The sequence below is a fragment of the Chiloscyllium plagiosum genome, chromosome 3 (assembly GCF_004010195.1).
Source record: "Chiloscyllium plagiosum isolate BGI_BamShark_2017 chromosome 3, ASM401019v2, whole genome shotgun sequence".
In the NCBI taxonomy this organism is placed as follows: Eukaryota; Metazoa; Chordata; class Chondrichthyes; order Orectolobiformes; family Hemiscylliidae; genus Chiloscyllium; species Chiloscyllium plagiosum.
Window position 1 is genome coordinate 26,680,232 of NC_057712.1, and position 14,485 is coordinate 26,694,716.

Genomic DNA, 14,485 nt, shown 5'->3' on the forward strand with positions numbered 1-14,485 from the left:
GGACCAGGATGCCCCAGAGGGAACGGTCCTTGCATAAGACTGACAGGAGAGGAGAGAGGAGAGTGATGCTGACATCCTGCTGGAGGTGGCAGCAATGGCAGCTAATGATCCTCTAGATGTGTTTGCTGGTAGGTTGGTAGATGAGGACAAGAGGAGCCCTAATCGCTGTTGTGGGGGGGGGGGGGGTGAGGGCTGAAATATGAGTGATGGGTCGGATCCAGCCGAGGGCGCTGTCAACTATGATGGGGAATCCTCAGTTGAGCAAGAAGGTGGACATTTCGGAGGTCTCCTTTTCGAAGCTGGCATCATCAGGAGAGATGTGATGGAGATGGAGGAACTGGGAGAATGAAACAGAGTCTGTACAGGAAGTGGGTGTGAGGATATATAGTCAAGGTAACTGTGGGAATCATTTGGTTTGTAGTGGGTATTGTTGGCCAGCGTTTACCCATAAAGTTTGGTTGGTTACACAGTGCAGATTGGGTGACTTTGCATGTGCAGATGGATATGCACAAGGAAGTGATATATTTACAGCCCCCCACCCTCCACAATTCTAGCAGCATCTCTCCCATACACTGCGCTCTGTGACTGCCACAGATTCAAGAAGAACGGATGGTTGAAACAAAGGCAGAGAAGACTGGTAAACTTAGCAAAGGCGAAAGTGAGGACTGCTGATGCTGGAGATCAGAGTGGAGAGTGTGGTGCTGGATATGCACAGCAGGTCAGGCAGCATCCGAGGAGCAGGACAATCGACGTTTTGGCAGGTGCTTAGCATGTCGATCAGCACCTGTGGAGGGAGAGAAAAACAGTGTAAGGAGAAAGAGAATGTAAGACATTGGACACTGCCTCATAGGCGTCCTTCAGTATTCGTCCAAATCGCCTCCTCGATGATTCACTGTTACCTCCACCAGTGAGGACCGACAATGTGAAGCTTTCGGGGAAGGGGTGGGGCGGAAGGACGAAACGGATCGCTGATTGGCTATGATAAGGTATAGGGGCGGGAGAAGCGGAGACTTCCGGCTCGGGTCGGATGGCCGTTGCGTTTCCGTCAATAAAGGCCCAGGAAGGGGCGGGGCCTGTTCGCTGTTTGTAAACACAGGTGTCGCGAGTTGTGATTGTCCGTGCGTTCTGATCGCAACCGCCGACTAACGGCCGCGGCGCGAGCGTCAGTCGATGCCCAGTTCCTTCTGAATTGGTGGAGGTTGGGCAAGTGGGACGGGAGGCAGCAGGAGCCACTGCTTCCAGCGGGAGGAAAGATGCCGTTCTTAGGGCAGGACTGGCGATCCCCGGGAGGGTATTGGGTGAAATCTGACGACGGCTGGAAACGCTTCGAGTTTTACCGACGGGAGGAGGAAGAGGAGAGCAGCAGCCACAGGCGCCAACCGGAACTCGGACAGTGAGTGGTCAGCAAACGGGGGATTGACCCTCCTTCCATAAACACTGGCGACAAGTGTTCTTTACCCCGCAATATCAGGAACGTTAACTAAAAGTTGCACTTTAGTAAACAAATGCTTCCACGTTTTTTGTTTGTCATTTTTATTTTGTTTTGCGGGTGGATTCCTCTTCTGTTTTATTTCTCCCTGTTGTTTGGTTTGATTTTCATTTTGTTTGGTATTATGGCTCACTGCTGTGTTCAGGTCCATTCCTGTAATCCTCAACCTAGTGTTGTTTCCAGCTTCCTGTGGCTATCAGGTTGGATGTTGGGGGGGCAGGAGAGGGGGGAGATCGCAGGAGCGGATCTGGATAACCAGCCCCTCATTGTAATTACTCCCAGATCCCAACAAAGACACTGCACCAACTTCAGAGGTTCTGCTTGTTTTGTAACATTTAAGAGAAACAGCAAAAAACCTTTGTGTCACACTTTTGATACGAAACTGCATCCTTGCAAGAGCTGTCTGCACCTTCTACAGGTTTGACATGGCGGTGGGCAAGATGATGAGCAGCCTCTTTATTAATGGAGAACTTGGGGCTTGGTCCTTACAAGGGTTGTCTAGTGGTCAACAAGCCAGCAGATGTCTTGCAGATACAGGTCTCTGCAGCAGGTTGGATTGTTGAGGTTGATGTGAAGTCAGATTTTCTTTTTGGCCCTCTCATACCTGGTCAGGCATCTACCTCTTTCAGGGTTTGGTCAGCACTTTTGTTGGAGGTGCTACTGAGTCATTTTCAGTTATAGATGTTGACGTCGTGGAGTTTTCTTTTGCAGTGCTTCTGCCAAGTGGTGCATAATTCAGGATTCATTGGTGGGTTGGTGTAATAATCAGCAGAAGATATCTTTGCCTTTGACCTAATGTTGTGAGACTATTAGATTAGATTAGATTACATTACATTACATTACATTACATTACAGTGTGGAAACAGGCCCTTCGGCCCAACAAGTCCACACCGACCCGCCGAAGCGCAACCCCCCATACCCCTACATTTACCCCTTACCTAACACTATGGGCAATTTAGCATGGCCAATTCACCTGACCTGCACATCTTTGGACTGTGGGAGGAAACCGGAGCACCTGGAGGAAACCCACGCAGACACGGGGAGAACGTGCAAACTCCACACAGTCAGTCGCCTGAGGCGGGAATTGAACCCTGGTCTCCAGCGCTGTGAGGCAGCAGTGCTAACCACTGTGCCACCGTGCTGCCCACTTCACGGGATCTAGACCCTGTGTAGACTCCTAGACCCACTGCACTCCAATATGTTATCACAGCAGCCAACTGGTGGTCTGTCTTGTTAATTGTACATGATGTAACAAGGGACAGTGACTGTTGATAAATTCAGTGACTGATTCTTGTGGATAGTGGAGGCAGCAAAGAGAACTTTTATGGAAATCCATTCTGGCACCAGTGATGTTTGCGATGGGAGATATTATGCGGTCCAGTGACACTGAAGATTACTGAGCCACTTCCTGAATATCTCATGTACTCTTGCAGTGGAATTGATGCATCAAGTACATGTATATGCAGTCTCAAGCTTGCAGTTCCTTTTTGACTGTAAAAGAGATGTTCCTAATGTTTGAGCTGAATTTCTCACCACCACTGATTCTGTAGGAGCATGTGTTATTAATGGTGGTGGGTGTGGGTGTTGGTGTGCTGGGCATAAGTTGGCTGAGGATCTTCTGGTTGGCTTTCTCTAAAGTCTGGTAAAATTCACCATTCACGGGCCTACAATAGACAAAGTAAAGGATATTGGGTGTTCTGGGTACATACTGTAGTTGCCTTAGTAAAGGATCAGTGTTCTTTGATGTACTGATGAGCAACATTGGATATGTGTTGAATTCAGAAGAGAATTTAGCTATTTTAAATTCTGCATTTTCATCTATTGTGAGTCAGTTGTTTTGTGACCTGCTTTTGTGTTATAGTCACATGTCAAAAACCAGTTATTATTTTGAAGCAAATGGCAATTGTTTTCAAACAAATTGGAACACAACTGATGCAGACAAATATTAGAAGCTTGGATAGTTAACCATGGGAGATTTTGTGGTCAATAATAAATTTCATTGTATTGTTTACCTGCAGATTTGAGCATAGAGAAGAATATTTCATATTTGATAGAGATGCTGAGCTGATGTTTTTGAGATGTCACAGTAGTTTCAGAAGGTTCATTTGTTTATCATGATAAAATGTAGAATGGGTGTTTTAGAAATTTACACTTGGCAGTTTATTAGTTTGAAATTGTATAATTACCATCCACATTGTTATCTGCAAGGTTGGTTTGTCTTGCATGCACAGTGGGAGAAACAAGGGCCTGATAACTTGCAATGTCACAGGTGCTATTTTCATCATGTGATGTGTTTTATATAATTGTTCTGTTTACAGTACACTTAAGTAATTAAAAAGGAATTGAATATAATTTGCTATGATTTAAAAGAAATATCTATTTCTGTTCAAAGCGTGATTGAATGCAGTGGTATTACCAATTACTCTTTTGCCCTCTTAGCGTCACTTCTCTCATTCTGGATTTATATATGTATATAATTCAAAGAAATGAACAAATGCCAGGGAATAACTGTTTCCAGCAAGGGTCTCTACATAAACCACATCACTGTTGGTCATCATTGATCAGAAATAACCTTCTAGCTCAGTTACCGCTTGAGAAGTTTCATACAGTGCCAGAAAGAGAATTTCACTTGATTGCCACACAATCCAGCACCATTCAAACATTCATTTCTTCCTCTACCAATACATCCCACAAACATTTTTTTTTACATGGAACTGAAAAATGTACTCTCATGCATGTTTAAAACAAGCTTTTCCTAAAAATTGAACTACTATCCTTGGACATCCTTTAAACTGGGTTAGACACGGATTTATTTTAGAAGTGCATATGCCAAAAGTTTGAATTTACAAATTTGTAAGCCACACCGAAATTTTTAAAACCATCTTGTGTATACTGTTTCAATATTTTTCAAAAGTTTCAAAAGTTAAATGATTGCAGTGTAACTTTGATGTTGGTGCTTCTACTTTTTCAAAAGGAAAGTTGGGCTTTTCTTTTTAGGACTTGGAGGAATTTCACATGGATGATATACTATCCAAGGAGAATATACACAAAAGACAGAAAGAAACTTCTTTTTGCAGTTGTTCATCAGTAGTCACTTGTTATTGTTAGATCAGTATGGTAAGAGTTCCAGTGGAACACTGCATCTGACCTATCAGTAAGTGATGCTTGCCTTTGTGAAAAGGATACAAGTTTGATTTCTTGGGTAATGTTCATTTAGTACAGTTTTCTTTCAATATTTATAGCTGTGTTCTGATGAACATAAGTTCTTCTTTGAATTATCACTGAACCATTAAAGTTAAACCACCTAAACTTCTTCAGCCTACATTACTTCAAATACAATTTTGCAGTCGATGAATTTTCAAATTTTATTGTTGATGTGTTGTTCCAGGAAGACTGGAAAATTTTGGTGAATTTTGACTGGGTCTTGCAATTCCATTCCCTAATGAAGGCATTTTGGGGAGGCTGCTAGTAGAACTAATGTCTGATGACTATCCCCCTCACTGCTTAGATGGAAGTTGAATCATGGATATTTTGACTGCAGATTCTCTGAAAATAAATAGACTCAAATTGCACTTGCTTTTGGTTAGCTCTGTTATCTGTCACAAATAAAACTCCATTATACTCTGAACAAGACTAGCAATGCTGCATTACATATGTGGTCTGTTTGTGCAAAAGAAATAGGATTTTATTTTCCCTTTTCAGTTTTAAATTTGTTAACCAGGTATAAATTGAAGCTAACTAAGATCGTTATAAAAAGAGCTTTTGTGGTACTTTGGCAATTTAGTTAATGTATGCCCATACTTTCTCTGGTGTATAGAACCTTAAAGTATTAAACTGCTTGTTAACTAACACATGCCCAAGGTTTGAATCCTACCTTGAGCAAGTTAATTTTGGAAGCGTTTAGTTGGATAAAGGGAATCTTTCTATCAATGGCGTGGCATGGTGGCTCAGTGGTTAGCACTGCTGCCTCACAGCATGAGGGACACTGGTTTGATTCCACCCTCAGGCGACTGTCAGTGTGGAATTTGCACATTCTCTCCGTGTCTGCATGGGTTTCCTCCCGCAGTCCGGAAATGTGCAGGTTAGGTGGATTTCTCATGTGAAATGCAGCGTTAAAGCAATTAAGGTTAGTGGGGGTGGGTCTTGGTGGGATGCTGTTTGGTGGGTCAGTGCAGACATGATGGGCTGAATAGCCTGCTTCCGCATTGTAGGGATTCTATGATTCTAGTAACTGCTTTTCATCAGATGAACCCCCCCCCCCTTCTGTTGGCAGTAAGCAAAACAGAATATGTCATTGTACCAAATAACACCCTATTTTAGGTGAATAGCAAATTTTGCCTCCTAGTGTCCATGATGACAAATAATCTATCTCTGAATGCAGAGCTAGTTGTATGCATAGGGAAAGTAAATACCACCTTCAGAATCTTCACAAAATGTGCATGGAATAACATCAAGCTAATACTTAGGACAAAAATGCGAGGTTTTGAGGCCTCTGCTCTCTCTTGCTGTCTGGACATGAAACATAAGCCCAATTTTCACCTTGCTGGATGAATTTTTTTTATCGCAAGCAGGGTAGATCACACATGTGGCAGTCCTCTCAAAGGCACTTCTTCCAAGTATGCTGACTCTCTTAAAGCAGAGGTACCATTGCTGGCTTGAGTGCATATTTGCAGAATGAAAAACTATTATGACTTAAGGATTTTTTATTCTTACTGGTGAAGTAGCTGGAGACAGACAGTCTCAATATATTGCCCAAAACTCTGCTTCAAGGTTGCTTGCAAGTAAGAAGTGAAGGCCTTGAACAGCAATGAGGAATTCATTGTAGGAAAGCTAGATAAATTGAGATTGCTGTCAGTGGAATACAGGAGATTTTATTTTAATAGAGGTATGGGGGGGGGAGGTGGAAGAAGGTATTTTGATAGTCAATAAGGGGAAACTGTTACATGTAGCAAAGAGTTCCAGAGGGCACCAATTTAAGGTAATTGATGAACCAGAAGCATGATAAAGAATTTTAATGCCAATTATGATATCGAATACACTGCCTAAGAAGGATGATGGAAACAGTTGATAATCCCTTTCAAGAGAAAATGGCTGGAGAAACTTTCATGGCCATGGAAGCATAACCAGCTCTGGACACTGATTTCAGAGCTGACATGCATAACAGGACTGGATGTCTTCTTCCTGTACATAATCACTTGATTAGGGTCCAGATATCAAGCCTTGGTATTTTCTTATCGTCTAAATCTACAAATTTATCAAGATCAGATTCTGGTTCTTTCATTAATAAGAGTATCAGAGTATCTCTGATTAGTGATATGCTTCACCATAGAATGGTAAGGAGAAAATTCTTTGGATCAGTCTGCCACATATATTGATTTGTGTAATTTCATTCCACCTTGTCTTACTTAAATTCAAATTAGAAGGTTTGAATTTTTAAGTATAAAAATCTGAATATTTGCTTAAGACTTAATTTCAAATCACCTTGTTTTAAATTGTTTGAACTTTGCATTATCAAGTAGCCTGAATTCATTTTTTTTGTATTTAATGTCAAATATACACTTTTGAGTTAAATTTGTCATTGAACTATTGCTATTTATTTCAAGTACAGCAATTTTGCTGAGACATTTGTACCATTTATAAGTGGTACAATTGAATCTCATTCATGCCACCAAATCTGAAATAAATTGCATGTGTTTCTCCCTTCATTATTTAACAGACATTAAATAAAATGTCCAAATGTTACTTTTAGTTTACTTACTCAGCTATCTTTTTTCCAAACATGATCATTATGTTTTAATATTTTTAGGGTCCTATCTTTAGCTATTTTCAATGTGGGGAAAGTCTTAATTTTGCCAGTCTGTCCTAAGATCAGAAATGTTAAATGCCAGGAATTAGCTGCAATGTCCTTCTCTGCACTGCTTGAGTGTTTTGCTTTTATGACTGAGGGAAAAATAGAACAGAGTTCAACATGCAGTTTGATTGGGACACATTATGATTTAATTATGATATTTTCTGAATTGTACTGAACTGTCTTGGTATTGTGTCCTAATTGCTTTGTTTATTGTTACTTCAATAGGTTCTGAATCTATAATCACACACTCTATCCCCTTCTGCTCCACCATTAGGTATTTCTAACGTGTGATAGTTGTTTGTTCTGCCACTGTGAAATACCTGTATTGCTACAGGTACTATTAATCTGTAACTATTTTTCGTATTTGCATTTGATTTATTCAGTTTTGAAGAACTCAGTGAGTACATTTCAGGCACCTATGAATATGCTTGGGGTTGTAAAGCACACAAAAACATTGCTGAATACCAAATAAAAACCAAAAGAACCGCGGATGCTGTAAATAAACAAAAAAACAAAATTGTTGGAAAGACTCTGCAGCATCTGTGGAGAGAAATCCGAGTTAACGTTTCAGGTCACGTGACTCTGCCTCAACTGAGGAGTGAATTGCAGGTTGCTGAATACGAACATGTTTTTGTGAATAATTTATCATGGGGAAAGAAAAACTGTTTGGGATCTGTCTGGACCACACTCTCATCATTGTTATAATTGCATGCCACCTCAATCCACAATTACTTACTAAAGGCATGTCTGCAGGAAATCCCCAAAATAAATTAATATTAAATCTAAATATTTGTGCTGATAATCATTCGCACAATAAATCAGATGAGGCATTCACCATGAGGCAATCTTTGCAACTATATTTTATGCATAAAATATAAATGTATATTAATTGTTCAATTTGTGTGACATTATTAGAATCCTTGGAACTGTATGCATTCATAATAAATTGTAAAATCACCAGTGAACAATCTGCAACACATAGAATAAAATAGGAATTTTTTTTTAAAAAACTTATTGTCCCCATTTTCATAAGATATAGTTTTTTTAAGAACTATGAATCCTCTTTGAGTGTATTGTTTCATTACAAGATCTTATTAACACAATAGATCTTAATTATTTATTCACAAGCACGTTTTGTAAAAAAAAAGTCTTATCTTTACTATATCATGTTTTTTACATAAAGTGTTTTGAACTTCTTTCTTTTCAATAGATTGCAGGAAGAGAGCCAGGAAAATAGAATTATTGGGGAAGACTGTGAGGTGATAGTGAAAAAGAGGAAGAAAGATCACTTCAATAACAACACAAAGACTCAGTGTAAGGTTTTTTTAAAGCGACTTATTTTGAAGCGAACATGGTAGGCTTTGGAGCTCCAAATTATTGGAGCTTTTCAGCTATACCAAAACTTGCAAATGATTATCTATGTGTAAATTAGGTACATTAATCAAATTACTCATTAATTCCAAACTCTCTAATTAATAAAGTACCCTGATTGACTCAGTGCCAAACTGTTAATTTTTTAAAAAAAGTATCCACATCCATTTTGATTTTAGAGAACAGAATACCTTTTTAAAATGTATGCTCATCCATTTTGTGTTTAGAAAACAGCCGACCTTTCTTTACTGCAGGATTTGTTTTTCTAATTTGTTTTTCAAAAGAAAGCCTAACTTCCTTTTTTAAATATAAAAGTAAAGTTGCCAGAGTCCCACCAGCCCCCTAAGGCTACTTTGTCATTGGAGAGAGATAGCTAGTGGTGGTTTAACCTGAGGGTCACAATGCCTCAGGCAAGAAGAGGGGTTGAGAAAGAGAGCTCTTCATGGTAACCTCAGCTGGTGCCTGAATTGAAGCCACACTGTTATCATTACTCTGCATTGCAAACCAGCTGTCCAGCCAACTCAGCTCACCAACTCCCCTTCTGTTTGAAGTATACATAATTTAGCAAGTTATTCAAACTGCTCCATTTTGAGATACTCAAACATTATCTGTTTTGTATAAGAGGAAGTTCTGGAGTGTAATTGCTCAGAATGCTTGTTCCCATTAAAGGACCCTCTAGCTCAAAGAACAATATGTGCAAATTTCTGCTTTCAGAATGCTGTGAGGACAGCAACCATCTCCAAGAATGAGCCTGATTTAGCAGCAACCTTTTAACAAAGTCATGTAAAACAAGAACACGTTCCTGGTAATGTGCACTAAATATTTGCTAGGTTGTTACTAGATCTATAACAAAAACCACTATGTTCATAATCATCCACATGCCCAAACAATTTTGAAGTTTCTTTGACCTTTTTAGGGAAGCATTTGAGAAATTTTGATAATGGAAAAGGTCAAACTAATAACAAGCAGTAGAATGTGGGGTTAAATTGGACAGTTGTGATGGTACAGTTAACTGGCATCTGTTTACTTTAATGCTGGAAGCATGGCAAATTCAGGCTGCCTTCTGGGTGAAATTATTTCATGGAGCACGCAAGTGCTCGCCACACTGTTCAATGGCTGTACTCAGCAGCAGGAATCTGTTAGTGAGTGTAAAGTATTACATGAAGGCATAAAAGCAGAAAATATTCTGATATGACTGAGAGGAGGATGTTGTGAAACTTGAAAGGGTTCAGAAAAGATTTACAAGGATGTTGCCAGGGTTGGAGGAGTTGAGCTATAGGGAGAGGCTGAATAGGCTGGGGCTGTTTTCCCTGGAGTGTCGGAGGCTGAGGGGTGGCCTTAAAGAAGTTTATAAAATCACGAGGGACATCGATAGGATAAACAGACAAGGTTTTTTCCCTGGGGTGGGGGAGTCCAGAACGAGAGGCATAGGTTTAGGGTGAGAGAGGAAAGATATAAAGGAGACCTAAAGGGCAACATTTTCACACAAAAGGTGCTTCGTGTGTGGCATGAGCTGCTAGGGGAAGTGGTGGAGGCTGGTACAATTGCAACGTTTAAAAGGCATCTGGATGAGTACATGAATAGGAAAGGTTTGGAGGCACATAGGCCGGGTGCTGGTAGGTGAGACTAGATTGGTTTGGGATATCTAGACAGCATGGATAAGTTGCACCAAAGGGTCTGTTTCTGTGTTGTACATCCCTATGACTCTATCTCTGTATAAGAAAGGGAGACTATTAAGTTTCAACCTTTGTCAGAAGTAGAAAAAACTGGAGATGTAACAGGTTTTAAGCAGTGCAGAAATAAGAGAATAAGGAGTGATTGAAGAATGTATGTGATAGGAGAGATTAAAAGGGATGCTGATGCAAAGCAAAAGGAGAGGGTCAAGAAACATAAGAGGCATTGTAAGTAGAATCATTACCAAAAGTTGCTTTTCATGAATTATGTGGAACATTCCTTTGTTTATTTTTTTTTTTAAATACAGGATCATGTTTTTTTTTGTGTGTCAATGTTGTTATTAGCTGTATTACCTATTCTCTTCCCCAGTAGAAAATGTACTATGTATGGTGTGTCACAAGGATTGGAGCTGGGTCCACAGCTTTTTGTCATTTATATAAATGATTTGGATGTGAACATTTGGAGGTATGGTTAGTAAGATTGCAGATGACACCAAAATAAGTGGTGTAGTGGACAGCCAAGAAGGTTATCCCTGAGTACAATGGGATCTTGATCAGATGGGCCACTGAGATGAAGAGTGGCAGATGGAGTTTCATTTAGATAAGTGAGTCCTGCATTTGGGAAAGACAAATCAGGGCAGGACTGTACACTTAATGCTAAGGTCTTGGAGTGTTGCCAAACAAAAAGACTTTCGGTTGCAGGTTTAAAGTTCTATGAAAGTATAGTTGTAGTTAGACTGGTGGTGAAGAAGGCGTTTGTAATGCTTGCCTTTATTGGTCAGTGTATTTCGTAAAGGAGTTGGGAGATCTTAGTTAGGCCACTTTTGGAATATTGCATTAAATTCTGATCTCCCTCTTATAGGAAGAATGTTGTAAAACTTGAAAGGGTTCAGAAAAGATTTACAAGGATGTTGTCAGGTTGGAGGGTTTGAGCTTTAGGGAGAGGTTGAACGGGCTGGGGCTATTTTCCCTAGAATGTAGGAGGCTGAGGGGTGACTTTTTATAGAGGTTTATAAAATCATGAGGGGCATAGAGTCATAGAGATGTACAGCTTGGAAACAGTCCCTTCGGATAGTATAAATAGACAAGATCTTCTTCCCCAGTGTAGCAGAGTCCAAAACTAAGGGGCATAGGTATAAGGTGAGAGGGGAAAGAATTAAAAGGGAACAAAGGGGCAACCTTTTCACACAGAGGGTGCTGCGTGTATGGAATGAGCTGCCAGAGGAAGTTGTAGATGCTGGTACAGTTAAAGTATTTAAAAGGCACCTTGATCGGTATATGATTAGGAAGAGTTGAGAGGGATATGGGCCAAATGCAAGCAAATGGGGCTAGATTAATTTAGGATATCTGGTCAGCATCGGCAAGTTGGTCTGAAGGGTCTGTTTCCATGCTGTACAGCTCGATGACTCTATGCTGCTAATTTCGTGTGCTCTAACTCTTAGCCTCTTCACTTCCTTGACTCTTTCTATCCCCATTTCTGGGGATAGGATTTTTATGCTACAGTCTTGTCATCCCACTCATTCCTGTAACTGTTACTAACTATATTTTCTCTTACTGCTTTTTCTGTAAGGACTGTTTTCTATTTGTGTCCCCTCCATTCAAGTTTGCTAGTGCCGTTGCTACTTCCTGCCTGCCACTGGGAAAAACACTTTTTTTTTAAAGTACCTCTTCCCTGTGCCTTTGCTTCGTCTAATGTTCTAACAATGTACAAAGGTGACCTTTTTATTGTGTGTTTATTCTCTTGAATTCATTTCTAAATAACTTGTCTTGCATCTCCTTCCGAAGTATGATGCAATGGTCAGAAGAAAGGTGAGAAGTGTGGGACTGTTGCTGAATGGAGTTGTGTTTGAGGTAACTGGTATTGCTTTGGCGTTATTTGATAGAAGCCAGACAGCAAGGGAGGCTAGATTTGATTAACTTTTCCTGTTCCATCTGTCTAGTGTCATGTATTTCCTATTTCCTTGTTTCTGCTCTCACCTGACAGATGGCTGCAAAGGTTGCTTGCTCGTAATGGCCAGGATGCATGCCACAGATCTTGATAGCTACCCAGCTGACTGTCTTGGGCTCTTCACGTTGTCCAGGAATAGAGTATTTCTGAAGTCATTGTGTTCTCATTTATAAGTCTGAAGTGTGGATCTAAAGTATGTGGATTCTGCACTAGTCATTTCATGAATAAGTAAACCTTGTCACAGTATTCTTCATGCCTTGCTGTGGTGTATACATTGCATTTGGAACAGAGGAATATTATAGAGTGAAGGATTGGTGACGACTTCCATTCACCTGTATGATGCATCGTGCAAATATTTTGCAACCACATGCGTTCGGGGTCTGGTATCCCTTTGCATTCAGAAAAATGGCTGAAGTCAAGAGGCACACGCAAGTATTACGTGCATGCACACAAAATCCTGCACCACAAGGAAGCCTTTGAAAACTTGTCTCTTGCTCTACTTTCTGCAGCTGTTTCTAACAGTGTCTTTTGATATATCTTGTGCATCAGCATAATGTGAGATAAAAGGCATTGCTTATATCCAGTACCAACCTGGAAGGAGTCTGACACACCACCAGTTAAGAACTGTAATGACTGACCGCCTTGGGCAATTCAATTATTGCCATCTCCAAAATTAACTTGTTGTGACTACAACACTAAATTTCAGTCATTTACTTTTTAAGAAAAATTGAAGAGCAGGTGTCTTGTATGTAGGTCATTGCTGAAGTTTGACGAAGAGAATTTCACCCTAAAGATCCTCTGATTTCTTCCAGAGAGCCCCTTCTCACATCTTCTGTTTTGTAGCATTCTGGTTTTGCAGTGGTTGTTTCTTGTTATTCTGTTATGCTCAATTTCAAAAGGAAGACACCCAACCCAACTATGACAGGAAGGCAGTTTTTTTTTTTCAGCGTAAACCTTTAGATTACTTTTTTAAAAAAAAAGTAGTAAAGCACCAAACAAACCCCTCCCTTTAGACACTTTGTATAATATTTCAAATATAAGATAATTCCAAAAACACAGAAATGTTCCAAAAATTAGTTGGAATAATCTAACAATTAACTTTTGTAAGTAATTCATTGTCCCATTTACATAGCACTGTTAAGATGGGTCTTTCATGCTACTTAAACTACTCAGTTGCAAACATAACAGTATTAGCTGGCTGCTTTTGGAAGAGGTCATTGCTATCAATGTCAGCCAGAAAAACAGGGATGTGCCACATCTTTAAATTGGCTGCTTGGAGTTGCTAATGTCTGATAAGATCCTTGACATGGGTATTCTCAGTGGCATATAACCTTTTTTTAATCAAGATGCCATCTTGTGTTAAAGGTGGGCTAAATGCAACACAGTAACCCATCTTGACCACACACAAGCCTCTTAAAATGTTTAAAATATCCATGGAAAATCACTCTTTTCTTGCTGCTGGGAAGTTAAAGAAACCTGGTTACAGCAGCTGGTATTTTTGATCATTCACATCACTTCATTAGTAGGTGAAATACTTGGACCAGGCTGTATGTTTTCTTTGCTGTAATTGATGGAAGAAACATGTTAGATGGGTGTAGAAATTTACAATTTTTTTGTTGTGGGAAGGAATTGGCTCAAAGGTAGAAGACAGAGGGTGGTGGTGGAGGGTTGTTTTTCAGACTGGAGGCCTGTGACCAGTGGAGTGCCACAAGGATCGGTGCAGGGCCCTCTACTCTTTGTCATTTACATAAATGATTTGAATGTGAGCATAAGAGGTACAGTTAGTAAATTTGCAGAAGACACCAAAATTGGAGGTGTAGTGGAAAGTGAAGAGGGTTACCTCAGATTACAGCAGGATCTGGACCAGATGGGCCAATGGGCTGAGAAGTGGCAGATGGAGTTTAATTCGGATAAATGCAAGGTGCTGCATTTTGGGAAAGCAAATCTTAGTAGGACTTATGGTAGGACTTAATGGTAAGGTCCTCGGGAGTGTTGCTGAACAAAGAGACCTTGGAGTGCAGGTTCATAGCTCCTTGAAAGTGAAGTCGCAGGTAGATAGGATAGTGACGAAGGCGTTTGATATGCTTTCCTTTATTGTTCAGAGTATGGAGTACAGGAGTTGGGAGGTCATGTTGCGGCTGTACAGGACATTG

General features: G+C 40.2%; 1 protein-coding gene across 2 annotated transcripts in view; it reads left to right on the forward strand.

Moving 5' to 3' along the window:
• Nucleotides 1-1,044: 1,044 nt before the first annotated feature.
• fbxo25 (F-box protein 25) overlaps nt 1,045-14,485 on the forward strand; it is a 43,672-nt gene continuing 30,231 nt past the window's right edge. Inside the window, exons 1-2 of one of the 2 annotated variants that reach the window (XM_043678874.1) lie at nt 1,045-1,393; nt 8,551-8,654. In XM_043678874.1, coding sequence (XP_043534809.1) covers nt 1,254-1,393; nt 8,551-8,654 — 244 coding nt within the window. In that variant the 5' untranslated portion in view covers nt 1,045-1,253. The remainder of the gene's footprint in view (nt 1,394-8,550; nt 8,655-14,485) is intronic. The other variant, XM_043678881.1, reaches the window with a different exon arrangement.